General features: G+C 44.5%; 1 protein-coding gene across 1 annotated transcript in view; it reads left to right on the top strand.

Moving 5' to 3' along the window:
* The window catches only part of T265_13072 (hypothetical protein), a gene marked incomplete at both ends in the record, with an annotated part of 13284 nt that extends 824 nt beyond the window's left edge, over positions 1–12460 (top strand). Inside the window, 9 exons of the mRNA XM_009167087.1 lie at positions 3688–3896; positions 3988–4201; positions 6571–6729; positions 7874–8128; positions 8959–9121; positions 9644–9824; positions 10944–11045; positions 11290–11436; positions 12236–12460. Coding sequence (XP_009165351.1) covers positions 3688–3896; positions 3988–4201; positions 6571–6729; positions 7874–8128; positions 8959–9121; positions 9644–9824; positions 10944–11045; positions 11290–11436; positions 12236–12460 — 1655 coding nt within the window. The remainder of the gene's footprint in view (positions 1–3687; positions 3897–3987; positions 4202–6570; positions 6730–7873; positions 8129–8958; positions 9122–9643; positions 9825–10943; positions 11046–11289; positions 11437–12235) is intronic.
* Between the last annotated feature and the right edge of the window lie 2655 nt (positions 12461–15115).

Below are 15115 nucleotides of genomic sequence, written 5' to 3'. Positions count from 1 at the left end.
ATCATCCAATCAATTCAGCAAAAGCTGATGAGTGTTCATGCCCGCCACAGAAGCACGACCGAATGTGATCAGCGTTCAGGCATTTCATAGATCGATGTTGATGGGTGTTCACTAACGCCTACCAGACAGCCTGGATCAATGTCAGAAAGTCTCCTTCAAATAGCGTGGGACCGTTGTAACTTTTGCTCTCGCACTCGCACGCACTCACTCGCTTGTTCGGAATATAGCCGTTGTGTTTCCTTTTGTCATTTTTTTCCGGCACTAGGCACTGCAGCGGGTCAGCAGCACCTACAACAGATTGGCGAATCAGCAGATATAACAAATATGTTCTGTGTGAAACTTTTCACTGTAGTTTTGTCAAGTGCTCATTGGAAGAACAAGCATACATGTGATCTGTTGAAATTGTTGTACTTTGTTTCACGCACCATTTTTCGTCGGCACTTGATCGAAAAACACCTGTCTGAAGATCTCTCAGATTTCAATTAGGTAACATTAGTCAACACTGGAAATTCTATCGAAATGTATTATTATGTTCCCGCCTATAATAACTGAGTCAGTTTGACGCTAGCAAAATGAAGAAACTTTGCAATTTTTTCCATCAAGATTTGGTCCAGTAGGTGAGAACAATCCATACCAAAAAGCCGAGAAACACTGTTTCATTAGGACCCATCAGCTTTGTGCATGTCATAAACTTTCAAGGTTGTTTGAGCCCATTGATGTCTAAACTATTCGGCTACGAGTGCTTGATCGAGAGTGTGATTGACTCACGCTAAGGCAGGATGTAACACCACTCATCCTTCAATCACAGAATCCATGTCACGTGGTCACTATCGACCAGAATGACGACTTATCAAAAAGTCGGTTCACTTGCCTTGTGATCTATTTTTCCCTTTTATTTTCGAGAGTAAAGCGTCGCACCACCATTGCGCTACGAAGAGTTGACGAATAATACAAAAGAAAGCAAAACTGGAATGATTACCAATCTCGCTCTGTGTGATTTGTCGCAGAGGGTAGTATGGTACACACAGATACGCAAGGGTGAGAGGTTGAAAGACGGCGAATTTGCTGAACAGAAGGCTCCTGGTTCTAACCTAGCCTCTGCATCTCGGCTTCTCCTGTCGAGGCTTAGGCAGTATCTCAGCCCGCGTGCTTCTTTCGAATGGCATGGTAGCAAGGTACGGGAAGCGTGGTAAGCTGAACGACTTCTATCTATTGGAAAAGGTCTGGAACCAAATGAGAAATCATCGTTTTAGAAGGACTTGGTAAACAATCTGTAGTTTGTTCGCTTTTGTCACAATGCTTCATCAAGCCATGTGGGCAGGTCACTAATCTGACCGGGCTTTAAGACAGACGGAGAACCAGTCAGTATAACCTCTTCAGATTATCATACAAGATCAATGTTGAATGTTAAATAAAGGGTCTTGTCGGCTAGTGTGGTTGCCTAAACTTGCAGTTGATGGATTGGGGGAGTTTCAAACTGGTTTTGATCGACTTGTGTTGATGACCTCTCCTGATAACAGCACACCAACACATGTCAGCTCGGCTGATCAAAGACCGTTCTCCTTACGCTTGACAGTTCCACGCCTTTTATCCTATTCGCAATGGAATGCCTGGCAATTTCCACCGCCTCGACCATCAGTCTCTGTGGTAGCATTTTCAAAGTCTCTTTTGTGTCCCGTGTTCAGGGCAGGTTCTGCCACTGCCGAGTCTTCCACTAACGCTCGATATTCATCTTCGTTCTTGTGCTCTCCGATTCTGGTGTGAAGCTCCCTCACTGTCTGTCCCGCAGAGGAATTTCAGGCGCAGTCCCTAGTTCTGTTTGCCGGAAGGCGATCCTTCAATTCTACCAGTGCACCATCTGGAACGTTACTATTATGTTAGCTGTGTTTAGAATCCATCGAATCACTGATTTGTATAGAATAACGTCAGTTCCAATCCACCCCCTGTTGGTTTTCGATCCCAAAAACATTCGCAACTGACGTCTAATCAAACTAGTGGATACCATTATCCCGAAGTTTGTTCTTTACTTCAATTTGGGCTGCTGTTTGACCGACCACTTCTGATTAAGGGCCCTTCAGTGCCCAAATATTTGAGGCACTACTAGCGAATAACGAGTAGTTCAAAACTGCCCCAGTGTCAGTTGGCTTCTCGTACACTGTAGTCTTTAGTTTCTCCTGACCTTATGTATCATGCAGTCTAAGAAGACCAGTGTACCTGAAGTTGACTCTCTCCCCATTCTAAGTTTGATGTGTGGTTCGGTCATTCAGACCCCTGACCTTGTCTCATTTCATCACGACGAAAGTGTCGTCCACATAAAGCCAGAATATCTCGGGTAGGTACTGGAATCCCGCTAAAGCTTTCCGTTCAAAATCTCCCGACGTGCAAAAGCCGGCGACAGCGGAGATCCCACTGCTAAATCTTGTTCTTGGGTGTAAACCACGGAGTTGAAAACGAGGTGGCTCAGATTCAGGTATGAATCACCCGCTTCAACTATTTGATCTATCTTAAGCTGTTTCTGTTCTGAAAGGGTTATGTCTGCTACTAACAGTCGCTTATTTATTTCTAAAAAGTCCCCTTTTGGCACATTTCTATATAAAGCGAATTGACATCGAAACCTACAAGAACCTCATCTGGTTCCACCCGCTACTTTGTTGGCAAAGTCATATGAATTCCCAATGTAAGTACTACTGACTGGTCTCCGTCTGCCTTAAAACCTGGCAAACCTAGTGACCTGTTCACCTGGCCTCATGAAGCTTTTGTGTCAGAAGCAAAAGGTTGCCTAGTTAAAAACTAGCGATATTTTTTACCAATCCCTCCTGAAACTGGGGACGTTCACGGGACAGCACGCAGCAAAATGCCACGGACAAATGCAAGCTCGAGCACATGTTAACACGGTAACCGAAGTCATTGACAAGTAGTCCAACGCGTTCTAAACGGAAATGGACATCAAGTTATTCCTTACTACATGAGGTCAGTCATCATCATCATCATCATCATCATCATCATCATCATCATCATCATCATCATTGTCAGCTATAATAACCGCGTACTGGTCGTACAGTGGCTGTAGCTCCGTAGGTGGTAAGTGAGGGAGTTATGGGAAGGGAGCTATGCATTGAAGGCAATAGCTTGGATTTATGAGCGTCATTGAGAGCGCGACTGGACTGTTAGTGAGGGAGTTATGGGAAGGGAGCTATGCATTGAAGGCAATAGCTTGGATTTATGAGCGTCATTGAGAGCGCGACTGGGCCTTGTCTGACAATGTCCCTGATTATTGATATTGCCCGTCTCGGGGTCCCCATCCAAGAAGATGGCAAAGACCAACGCAGCTGAGTTTGCTGATAATGGCTTTCATACATGAAGTCAGTGAGAATATCTATACAATTATTACGAGTTTCATGGTCGGAAACGTTTTCCATATCATCACAAAGCCTTTCAATCACTTTGTTCATACAGAATACCAGTAAATTTGTTCCGCATCATGGAAACGCTCTAATTTGCGGGACCGAGTTTATGCGGATGAACGGAGTTAGCCCCAATGTTTCAAGGGTGATTCACTGAGGAACCTGCAGGGAGCCAAATTCAAGTCTCTCATTTAGGGATTCTTTATCAGTGTTTGTTATTTCTATGAGGGAATAATTTTCTAAAAGCACACTGCTTACTCTTTACATCATTGTACACAGCAAGTTGCCGCACGTCTTCGACCCGCGGCCAGTGGTCGACACACCAATATCATGGATAACTTGATGTCTCTGATGGAAGAGTATGCTGTCGAATTGGAAAAGTTGGTCGCTGCTCGTTCAGCTGAGCTGATGGAAGAAAAGAGCAGGACCGAGCAACTGCTCTATCAAATGCTTCCGGAGCCGGTGGCGGAACAGTTGAAGAGAGGAAAGCTGGTAAATAGATTAGATTTTCTTCGTTCTGGTCATATCCTCACTACCCGCTCCTAATTGACATCGTCTCAATGGCATCTTGTTTACTTCACAGGTCGAGCCGGAAGCATTCGACAGCGTTACGATTTACTTCAGCGACATATGTGGATTTACCGAATGGTCGTCCACGGCCAGTGCTTTCGAGGTTGTCAGCTTGCTGAACGAGCTTTATACTCGGTTCGATGCCGTTCTTTCCTCGTATGATGTATACAAGGTGGAGACCATCGGTGATGCTTATATGGTTGTCAGTGGTCTTCCAAAAAGGAACGGTAAGTTCACATATTGTCAAAAATTCGCCTTATCTTCGAATTTAAGCCCAACAGCAGTAAAGTTCATATAAACTTGTACGCAAGGCACCTAATAGTGGGTAAAACTGCAGAACGGGACAGTTTAGACGGACGAGCTCAAATTGTGGCTCGTTGCTGGTCTTGGCAACGACATCCGCCAAACTGCAAATAAGGGACCAATCAGACTATTCAAAATTCCGTTCCGTTCTTCAGCCAACGATGTTTACCACCCTATCATGAGTGACTCGAATGAAATGGGCACATAACCTCCTTGTCCTGGTTGTAACGACAGACCCAAGTGAACATCTGGTGTGTGGCATTCTCCAACAGAATAAGCTGTACGAAAGTCATTCGGTGTTTCGGTTGGCGCGATATTCAAGATGTGAATGCATTTCAGCATTTAGGTAAAATCTGATTGGCTGTCGAAGAGTAGCTTGTCCTTCCAAGAGTATATACCGCTTTATCTGGAATATCATGCCTTATAAACGAGATATTTAGTTGAGTGTTTTGTTAACGTCAATCTGAGTTGCAAATATGTTTATTTCCCTACAATACTATAAGAAAGTATAACATAATATTGACGGAAACTCAGCGGCCACCTCAACTTGATGGGCCCCAGAAGAGCCGAACCGGTACCGGCCGCCGAATAGATTTCGGCATTCTTAACGTCAAGATCCTATACTGTAATATCTCAATTATCGAATCAACCTGATTGAGTAGAGCTATTTATTGATCTAGCGAGCACACAGATGATGCACTTAAGGTGTATAGTGTGTTCTTTCCAGGTGTGTTAATCACTATGCTACACACCCTAATTGAACACTTTGCACCTCTCCTCGGTCCAACCTTATTCAACCTAAAGGTCGTTTCTTAGACAAGAACTAATCTGCAGTAATGATATGAGGGATGTAAGGGAATTCCCTACTCAAGTACTGACCGCTTTCGAAAGCGATCAGGTTTTTTTCACTGAAGTAAAAGTCCACCTGACGGTACAGTTTGTTGGAATCAAACGGGCGCGTAGTTCTCGCCCAGCTTGTTCCATACTACTCACAGTAGCACCAATAGAGTGTGTACCACTCATGGCTAAAAGCCAAGTTGTGAAGATAGGATAGCTGTTCCCATCTGTCCGCTATTTACGGTGGCAATAACCATGCCTTTGTTCAACTCTGACCACATAACTTGTGTTGTTTTCTGGTGACAGCTTATGTTGACCTCTCCGGGCTGGTCGTAAAGGGAAGCTTGGTGTATACAAAGAACCACACTGACACTAGACCGGTAGACAATGGGTGGAACCGTTAATCGACTGACTTGCAAGTGGCAACAAGGTGGCAGAGTGTTTCACAAGGAACCGTATCTACCTTGATCCACCTTCCCCAAGCCAGCGCCTTGTTAGCACGGTGGACCTAGAAGCCTATGCGACCGCTACGATAAATTCAGTAAAAACTTGGTACAAACATATGAATACTATCAGACTGAATCCCTACTAAAGTGCTTTCGTTATCTTGATGGACTCTAATAAGAGCGAAACTCGGGTCCAGTGCTTCCCTTTGGTGTGAATTCACCGGAATAATTACGCCAGAATAGGAACACGGCCGTTCAAACAAAGAGTGGTGGACTATGAACAGAAAGCCTTATTCCTAAAAGGGATGAGCTTTGTACAACAGTTCCTTGAGCCCGGTAAACAGGAACGAGACAGTTGAAACACTAATAGCCTGCAAAGTTTTGATGCGTTACCTCAGCTTATTCTTTTGGAAGTATTCTGAAAAATGACACTGTGCGTACGTATGGACAGTAATCAGTGATAGTTAATTAGGACAGATTGCAGACGGTTCAGAAGAGCTGTTTTCTTCTGTCTCGAGTAACTTTAGTACAGGGTAGAGGATCCCTGCTCCACTGGGCTAGCCATCGCTCTCAGCCATCTTGGTACACAGTATGTGAGTCTTTTACTTTGCGTATCGGTCGGTCAGTTCCTTGGTTTAGCCCAGTTCATAATGACACATTTTGTTTGAGGCCATTCCTGTGACGAGAACAGACGGCTGAATGAATTACTCCTTGACAAGCTAAGCTGACGTTAAAATACCTGACCATTTGTTGCTTTAAATGTGTAAGAGGATCCTTTTAATCGTTGGCGGCTAAACCGAAATGCATACGATATTATTTTCCACCAATATACAAGAATGATACTCAGTGGATGTCTTCCACATTTGGCTATCGCTAATTTTCTTCTACGATCTTCGATCTATCATTTCGCACCGAACATGGCGTTTTGTTAACAATTCGCCTCTTCGCCTATGAGCTGTTCATTTCACCTATTTTCTACTTTTGGTTTACCGCTTTCATTGATTTCGCAGAAAACCACGCCGGGGAAATTGCCAGTATGTCACTTCGTCTGTTGGATGACATCAAAGAAAACTTCACTCTGTCTCTTCGTATCGGCATTCATTCAGGGCCATGCGCTGCTGGTGTTGTTGGGACAAAAATGCCTCGGTATTGTCTTTTCGGCGATACGGGTAGGTTGATTTCGTCGGCAAGCCTCAGTGCTAGCCTTCCACAGAGGATGTCTGTAGGGCAGGAGGGTACCTTTAAGAAGATTGAAAAAACTGGTTGGCCTCAAATTCATTTTTGTTTATAGAGTGATCGGAAAGTGCAGTCCACTACTCTGAATGGCAAATACATGTACCACCTTCCACAAATCGACTTGGTTGTCTCGGAAGCTGGGCTACCGACCAATCATAGCAGGAGGGGCACAGTTGTGGCCTGCCCAGTGGATGAGCACTCTTCAGGGAAAGCATACTAAAGGAATAATACTATATCAGACAGAGAAAAGATGGAATGTTTCAAACTTCTCTAAATCAATGTTGTCGTCTTGAGGAGCTGAGTTCATTCCATGGGTGTTCTTGACAGTAGCATTTGAATGAATCTTCCAGCAAATACCTTTTTCAAAGATGTGGAGTTTGTGAGCAGAATGCTTCACATTGTGGACCAAGTGTAATTCAACCTGCACTTGCCGGTGGTTTATTCAACTCGGCTGCACTTGATGCGTAGCCTCGTGTGTCAAACGTGCTTGTTTATGGGTTTCTCGTGCGATGAATCTGGTTAAACCTATTAAAGTTCCAATATGATGCACTGAATAAGAGCAACGTACTTTGGTTTGTTCTTTGACCACGCAACCCTACTCGACCAATGTTGAAAACCAGGCAGCTAGTACTGTAACCATCTTGGCAGTTCGGAGTTCGTTCCCGGATTTCACTATGCCAGTAAAGCCAACATGTGCTGAAAATCTGACTACAGATATTGTTGTGGACCACAGTCCCTTGACGCCTTCTTATTACCGTGGACCCCGGTCTGGATAGCCGCTTGATCGAGTGGTGCGCTTGGTCACACCAGAAAAACCCAACGAACCTGCGAGCCGAGTGCTCTATTGATCACTGTCGCGTACAAGTGGTCAAAAGTGATACTAAGAATACAACTCATCTGTCAAGGACGAGTGAAGAACAGCCAATGAAATCTGTCTAAACGAAAAACGGTTATTCGATTGGCAGTTATGTAGTCCCGTTACGTTCGGAGCTGGTTCTCTAATATCTCCCCTTTGAAGTTGAGTAGTACACAGGCGCTTCTGGCAGCTGTTTGCAATCTGAGTGTCGGTTGTGGTAGTCAAAAAGCCTAACAACAAAGTCAGGATAGGTGCAGACTTTTCAACTGGTCTCAACGCGACACTACATCATCATCAATACCCGCTGCCGTTTCCAGATGAACTGCTTTTCAAGCTGAACGGGGGAAATGTTTTACCAAGTTTGGTCTATCTGATTCTTATTTGCAGGCTGAAGTGTCGGACGAGAGTGAGCACCTATTTACAATCAATACACATCGTGGACTTTTCCAATACAACCGACTACCATTCGGTGTTGAGTCCGCACCGACAATATTCCAGCAGCTAATGGACACCATGCTACAAGTACTATCATTCTCTGTTGCATATTTGGACGATATTATCATCGGCTCTGACCCAGAATAGATATCTAGCCGCTTTATCTGTTTGGGGAAGCATTAAAAGCCTGTGTCTGTCGAATCTCTTGGGGTGAGTGGACTAGAACTTTGAACACTACCCAGTCATGGGGAGTTACCGCTCACCGCTCATCCGCACAGATTACGTCACGTGATTCGTCACTGATTGCATCTTCGAATGACTCACAGTACAGTTTTCTCCAAGATCCATTTGAGCGAAAGGCGTAATACTAGTCCATACAAGTCAGTGCAAAATATTCTAGATCGCTCGATGCAAAATGATTTCGATAAATGCAACCGAATACATAGTGGTCATGACAACTAAACTGTGGTGGATTTAACTCAGTTGCATACTTTTAGCTGCTATGGGCCATCCTACAAAAGTTAAGCAACACTACACCTGGGAAGATGCGCAGATATTCGCTGCGAGGTGGTCAGCTAACGACAACTTGGTCAGTATCAACCGCATCATTCTGGTGTAATATGATGTGCACGACTGACGTTGAACCGGACTTTATTGACTACTCATCAAAGAGAAGCGTCCTATTGGGGTAATTTTTGGCAGTAATATTACGTCCATATCAAGCAATCTCAACGAATGAGCATGAAGTCAAGCCCACATCACTCTCGTTTGAACATTTGCCGTCCTTTCCAGGTGCAATCATTCTGGTGAGTTCACACCAAAGAGCATAAGTAGTGGGCTCATCAGTAATGGTTACCCTTTACTACGCCAGGGTCTGAACTCCACGCATCCTACATGCGACGCGTGTGTGTCACCCCTACGTCGCCACTGGACGCGTCTGAATTTTCACGCCTGAATAGGGAAATATGCTCACTCTTTTGTGACATGACTGCTTGGCCCGACGTCTCCAACGACGACTCATTTGCGTCGATCGAGTCGCTCGCCTGTCAGAACCTCCCATTCAGATAGCACCACTGATATTTGTAACGTGTTGGTCATTTCGTGAGTTTCCGGTGTAACTGCATCACACCTTCCTCAAAAGTTTGTGTTGCCTTTTTACAGGGTTACTTGACGGTTCCAGACCACAATTCAACGCCAGCGCGCGACGCCGGTTCTTCGGCGTCAAAATACCTTAAATTAGTGTAAGAAATGCATACTGATGAGGAACAGTAGGAGTGAATGTCACCACATGTTCACAGAAGTGTGATCAACCTCAAACGCAAACAGCTCCTACCTGCCAATCATACTACACATGGTCTCCACCTGTGTTTCCGTTATTGATAAGTTGGATCCACTTCGGTAAACATCAAAGATATCAATAAACTGAATGGAATCCGTGTGGAAAAAACTTTAAGATGTTGTACATACCTATGGATGTAGCAGACAGTGAATACAGAAACGCGTTTATGACGGGAGCATTCATGTTGAATACGTTGTTTTACAGTTAACACCGCAAGTCGAATGGAGAGTCATGGTGAGCCATGTCGTATACACTGCTCTGAACAGTGTAAACAGCAGCTGGATCGTCTGGGCGTTTATGTCCTCCAGGAGCGTGGACTAATCTCGATCAAGGGCAAAGGTACGGTTCGTACCTACTGGTTGCTTCACAAAAAGAAGCCAAGTTTGACTGCCAGAAAGGTGAGTCTGTGGGTTATGGGTTCATTGTTTGGTCAGGTTGAATTGTCATTAAGTTGCTTCATTCTCATTATATTCAGTACCACCTCATTCTTTTACATACCTTCGCAGTCTAAACTGGAGTCGCTGAGCCGATACTTTAGTTGCGTTCCACGACATCTCTCTTGACGTTTTTGTGAACATGAACGGAAAACCAAACGCTTTACAGCCTTGCTGAGGACTATTACTAGCGCGCGAATATCTAGGCGAAATTAGCCGTTTGAAAAGTAGCTGAGACCACCAGTGGATATCAGATCAGGACTTTTACCTAAATGTGAGAAGGTGCCCATCCTTCAGCTAAAGGTCATGTGAGCCGGTTTTGAACTGTTCTCCAGAGTGATAAATGAGAAACTCACAATCGTTGAGGGTGTGATTTGACGTAGTGGAGAACAAACAGAAGTTTGTCCGCTTCTATATTTCGTGAAATGTGTGCCTGAACGTGTCTAGTAATGATTATGTACATACTTTATTCGTGGGCAGTGTGATTTCCTTCGATTTGGCCGGAACAAGGAGCCAGAACGCAAATTCATTAGGAAGACAAATTTGAAATGAATTCACAACCGGTGGACTAGAAAATATTTTGCCTCTAATTCTTCTGGGTAACATGTGACTCCGAGAGTACGCATGACAGCAGATAAATATCGGTCCTCACACTAGTGTGAATATTAATCGCAGACTCGTGGTTCGTGTTTCTCGTTTATAAGACAAGACACTCTAACAACGAATTGCCTCAAGTGAGCCTCACACACAAGTATGGTTTCTTAGTAGAATGCGAGGAGTAAGAATCCCAACAGATGAACAAACAACTGAACGCATGTGCGTCAAGGGCTCTAGCCGCAGTGGAGGATCGGCTGGTAAGTGAGAGGTCACGGGTTCGATCCCTTGCGAAACATTTGCAATTTCATTTGAATTATGTATAAGTGGGGTCATAGTAAAACGTCGACGTTGTGCTAGGGTAGTATTTTATTCTTCAATGACCATCATACAGTCCATTTCGACCAACAGAACTGAGTATTCAATCAATTATGTGGTTATCGTCTGGATACTGCATTCCAGCCCTATTGATTCTGTTCTCGCTTCTAGTTCCCGGCCCAGCACTCTCCATACCCAGGCCAAAACTTGTGGAATCCCGTCTTCCGGAACACTGGCTGCTCACAAGCGCCCGAAGACTCTGATGCCTTTAGGGTTAGTTATTTCCTGCACTGCACATGTTTTGCTGTGTCAGTTTTATCCTGGTTGTAAATGAGTTCACTTGTTTGTTTGTTGGAGAAACTTCACATTGCTTTAAGCATTTTCAGGAGCGATCAACTTATTTATAGGGGTTAGCAGCTTGACATTGATAAAATAGCCATAGTGAAGACAAGTCAACAGTTTGGTGAGATGGGCGAGATGGCCCGAGTGGTTAGAGCGTGAATTTACCGACCGGAAGGTCCTTGTTCGAATCCGACCTCTGCATCTTGACTTCCTCTGTCTAGGCTTGGGAAACATGGCAGTATCACAGCCATCGTGTTTCCTTCGTGTGGCATGGGAGCTAGGCACCGAAAGGGTGTTGGAGCTGAACTATTTTTTATTTAAGGTTTGCATTCCTCTCAACGGCACACACCCCAGGTGCTGCTAAAGGCCAGATGGACTGTTCTTTGAATTAGCTAGGTGTTAGTGGGAGACTCAATCGATTACCAGCTGAATCTTTTGTTTATGATTTCCCTCAACTGGGCGTGTTGCAGAATGGCCTTGTCATATTCCAACTACAATGTGTGAGATATCGCAGTACGGATTGTTCAAGGAATACACAACTCATGTGGTTGTCGAAAAGATTTCAGGAACCTTGTGAGTAGTCAATAATTGTGATCCGACCAACTCTGCTCACAAAAACGTGTATACATCTAAGCGACATTTCCAGAAAATGAGCTATACTGCATATTTTTGTAATGTGCTACTCATAAGGTTGCTGAAAACTCCTCGACAGCCCACGACCGGTTTCGCCATTCCAGTTCGGGCTCATCAGGTAGGCGCAGTCCCCGAGTTTCCGTCAAACTTATGTTCTACTTGGAACAAAATTGCGGGAAATTAGCGAAATACACTCATTCGCAAACTAATTTGGTTTTTCGAGTGACTCACCTGAAACCCAGCTGAATCTCTCGGTTTTGATGTTTCCAGCGGGCAGCTGAATGTGCTGCACCAGGCCGCCTCATGTTTCAGATTTGCGGTAAATCTATCGGGTAATACAGCATTCAGTGTCAAGCTTTTTCGAACTAACTTATCATCATAGGCCAGAATTTCGATCACAGTTCAATTCACTGATTTGATTGGTTGAACACCCATTAACGAAAGATTTAGGGTATCATCATCTCCCTGCATTCTTATTCCACATCTAGCTTTTTGGTTCGGACAAACCAGAAGCGCCCAAATCACAATCAGACGGTACAAACGTAATTGCGAATGCCTTTGAACATCCAACCACATCACTTGGATCAACAAACATCAACCGGACACGTCTGTCTAGGCCAAGTTGGTTTGCGCGTACACTATCTGCCAGTACTGAACGATATTTCGGGTCTTCAAGAGACCGATCAATATTTGACAAGGGGCGTGAGTCGCCGGTAAGTCCTCCGCGATTAGAAGGGCATCTGTCAAGGATTCTCAGGAGTATTACGTCCTATCAGGTGAAGTAACGGCATCGCACGAGGTATGGTTTCCTTTCTAGGCCTGTTAATAGATTATACAGAGTCTACCCCCCCATTAGCGGTTAGGTATTACCCCCGCTTTCAAGTAGTATACATCATTGCTAGACGCATTACCCCTTCGGAGATGGGGCTCCTCAGGAGAGTTCATATCACATAATCACTGCGAAATTTCAGGCCAGGATGAGGTCACAAAAAGACGTCAAACTTTCAAAACGAAGTGACCTACTGAATGCACCGATGACTTACAAACTGCTCAACATCTGCCTGACCCGCCTGTACAATGGCCTCAAAATTCTCCGCAAATTCCGGAACCCAGTCTCACAATACTCGACAGCGTGCAATATTTGCTTATTGACAAACCTGCTCTTTCATTTCCCCAGTTCCGGGCATTTGACCCGGGTTCATCAGACAGGATGTGTTTAATCAGTTAGAATTCCGATTACTCGTTAGTAGTTAAGAGCAAATTTGTAATAATAATAACCTTTCAGCTGTAGCGTCCTTTTGGTGTCTAGCTGCCATGCCACACGAAGGAAGCACGAGGGCTGGGATACTGTCAAGTTGCCCAAACCTAGAGAGGGAAGTCGAAAGGCAGAGGTCGGGTTCGAGCCATGGACCTTCCCGTCAGAAAATCCGCGCATCTCGCTCTAGTGTAGTGATATTTTAACATCATTTTATAAAACTTGCAATTCAACAAATGCCCTCCTCACCCGGGGGAAACCGTCACTATGGTAAAACTCCGTGAGAAGACTATCGTTTCATAAGCGCAACCTGGAATTGCATCAGTCTGTCGTTTGAATCTGTCTACTGAAAGGCAACTCCAGTGTCGAAGCTGTATACACAGTGTATCAAACGTTAGACAGGTGAGACTTTATCCCTCCACCTCTTGATGTATCACCCCAATAAGGGGTCGTATGAGACACGGAAGGCGCAGTTCAGCTTTCAGAAGAAACTGCTTTCGGTGAGTCTTTTGAAATGAGAACGAAGTGCGTAGCGAACAAAGCTTGTTTTCTGTGATTGTTCCCCTTGGCTAATACATCACAAATTTATATGGTAGCAGAAATCACGCGAAAAGGTTAAGATCGGGGGTACATACATTTTAGAGAAATAGAAATTACAAAAAAGGGGATTGGGTGAGGGATAGGTCAATGGGTCACGGAATTGATCTCACAAGAGAAGTCAGACCCCTAAAAAAACTAGAGACAACGTTGTCAAATGAAAGACAAGCTACGCGTTAGGCCTTGAAAATTCAACATGAGCTATCCAACAGCTGTAGTCAGAAGACCGATGGTACTCTGGTCATGTTCGCTTGAAGTAAAAGGCTAACAATAGTGCGTGAATCATGCACGTGGAGTGTGTAAGCCAGTCTAAAAGCGTTTACGCACCCAAATGTTCACGGTTGATCTTTGTAAATCCGAGTCGCCTCCACTGTACAAGGCAGTTAGCATCTAGTTATGTAGAATTCTGAGTTTGACTCGGTACATTACAGTCACCCGGTGTCTCCTTGTACGCATGAGATGCGCCACAAGGCAAGCTGTTGACTGTGTGTAATTCTTTTGCCAGCCAAGTGGGACACCCTCAGACAAGGAAGTTAGACTTTCAACATCAGATGATGGGGAGAAGGTAAACGTACGTACGTAGCTGAACAACAGAAAAGTGCGTTTAAACGCTCCGTTGCGTTTCTGACTCAACATTTCAGTAGCCACATTCCTCTTAGTTCCCATTTCCGACACATATGCGTATATTGTACTATTTGTCTTAGCTTACGTTGGTTTCATCTTGCGCAACGGAGGGGTAGAACCATTACCAACGACCAACAACTACGGAAGCGGATACTCGACTGGAACCCATTTTCAAGGTTACCAAGCGGGAACGTTAATCGATATAAGGTTTAGACGCTAGTGAAGGAACAGCTGTGTGGTGTTTGTGTAGCGTGCACAGCGGATATTCGGTGTGTCAGAGTATGCACTTTCTGTGGAATCAAAAATTACACCAAAAAAACCTGACCATGGCAACCAGCAACCGGGCCGGTCGGGAATTTTCTGACCTGGAGGGTTATTCTTGGATCTACATCTGCCAACTGTACGAACGATGTCCAGTCTTTGAGTTCAGTGAATATAGAATGCAGCTGGCGGCGTGGTACAACCTTAGTCCAACTGTTATCTGCAGAACAGTTGAAACTTGTTTTACAATGGTTTTAACGGAAATTTCCTCGGCAAAACGCATTCCATTTTTAGTGTGTGCTCAGCGCATAACACCGGTCAATCTCTTTGTGTGACACTGAGGTGACCCCCGAGTATGTGTGAAATATGATGTGGTAACGGCCGCACAGTAACTTCTCAGCTGAATAGGTTGCTGACGCATATTATTCCCAATGAACAGAGTATTGAGCACATTTTGTTATGTCAATTTTTAAAACAAAATTTAGGGTTTGAAATATTAACAAGGCAGTCAGTTGACATTGTGGACGATTTCGGCTGTTGGTTTGATAACACTATCAACAGAACAACCTCAATTCCTGGAGGAAACTAGTCACAAGGTTGCTGATAACTTTTCGACAGCCCACGTTGTGGT

Source organism: Opisthorchis viverrini (genome assembly GCF_000715545.1).
Source record: "Opisthorchis viverrini unplaced genomic scaffold opera_v5_35, whole genome shotgun sequence".
Classification (NCBI taxonomy): Eukaryota; Metazoa; Platyhelminthes; class Trematoda; order Opisthorchiida; family Opisthorchiidae; genus Opisthorchis; species Opisthorchis viverrini.
Note: the sequence above shows the minus strand (reverse complement) of the source record. Positions and strands in the feature narration are given on the sequence as shown.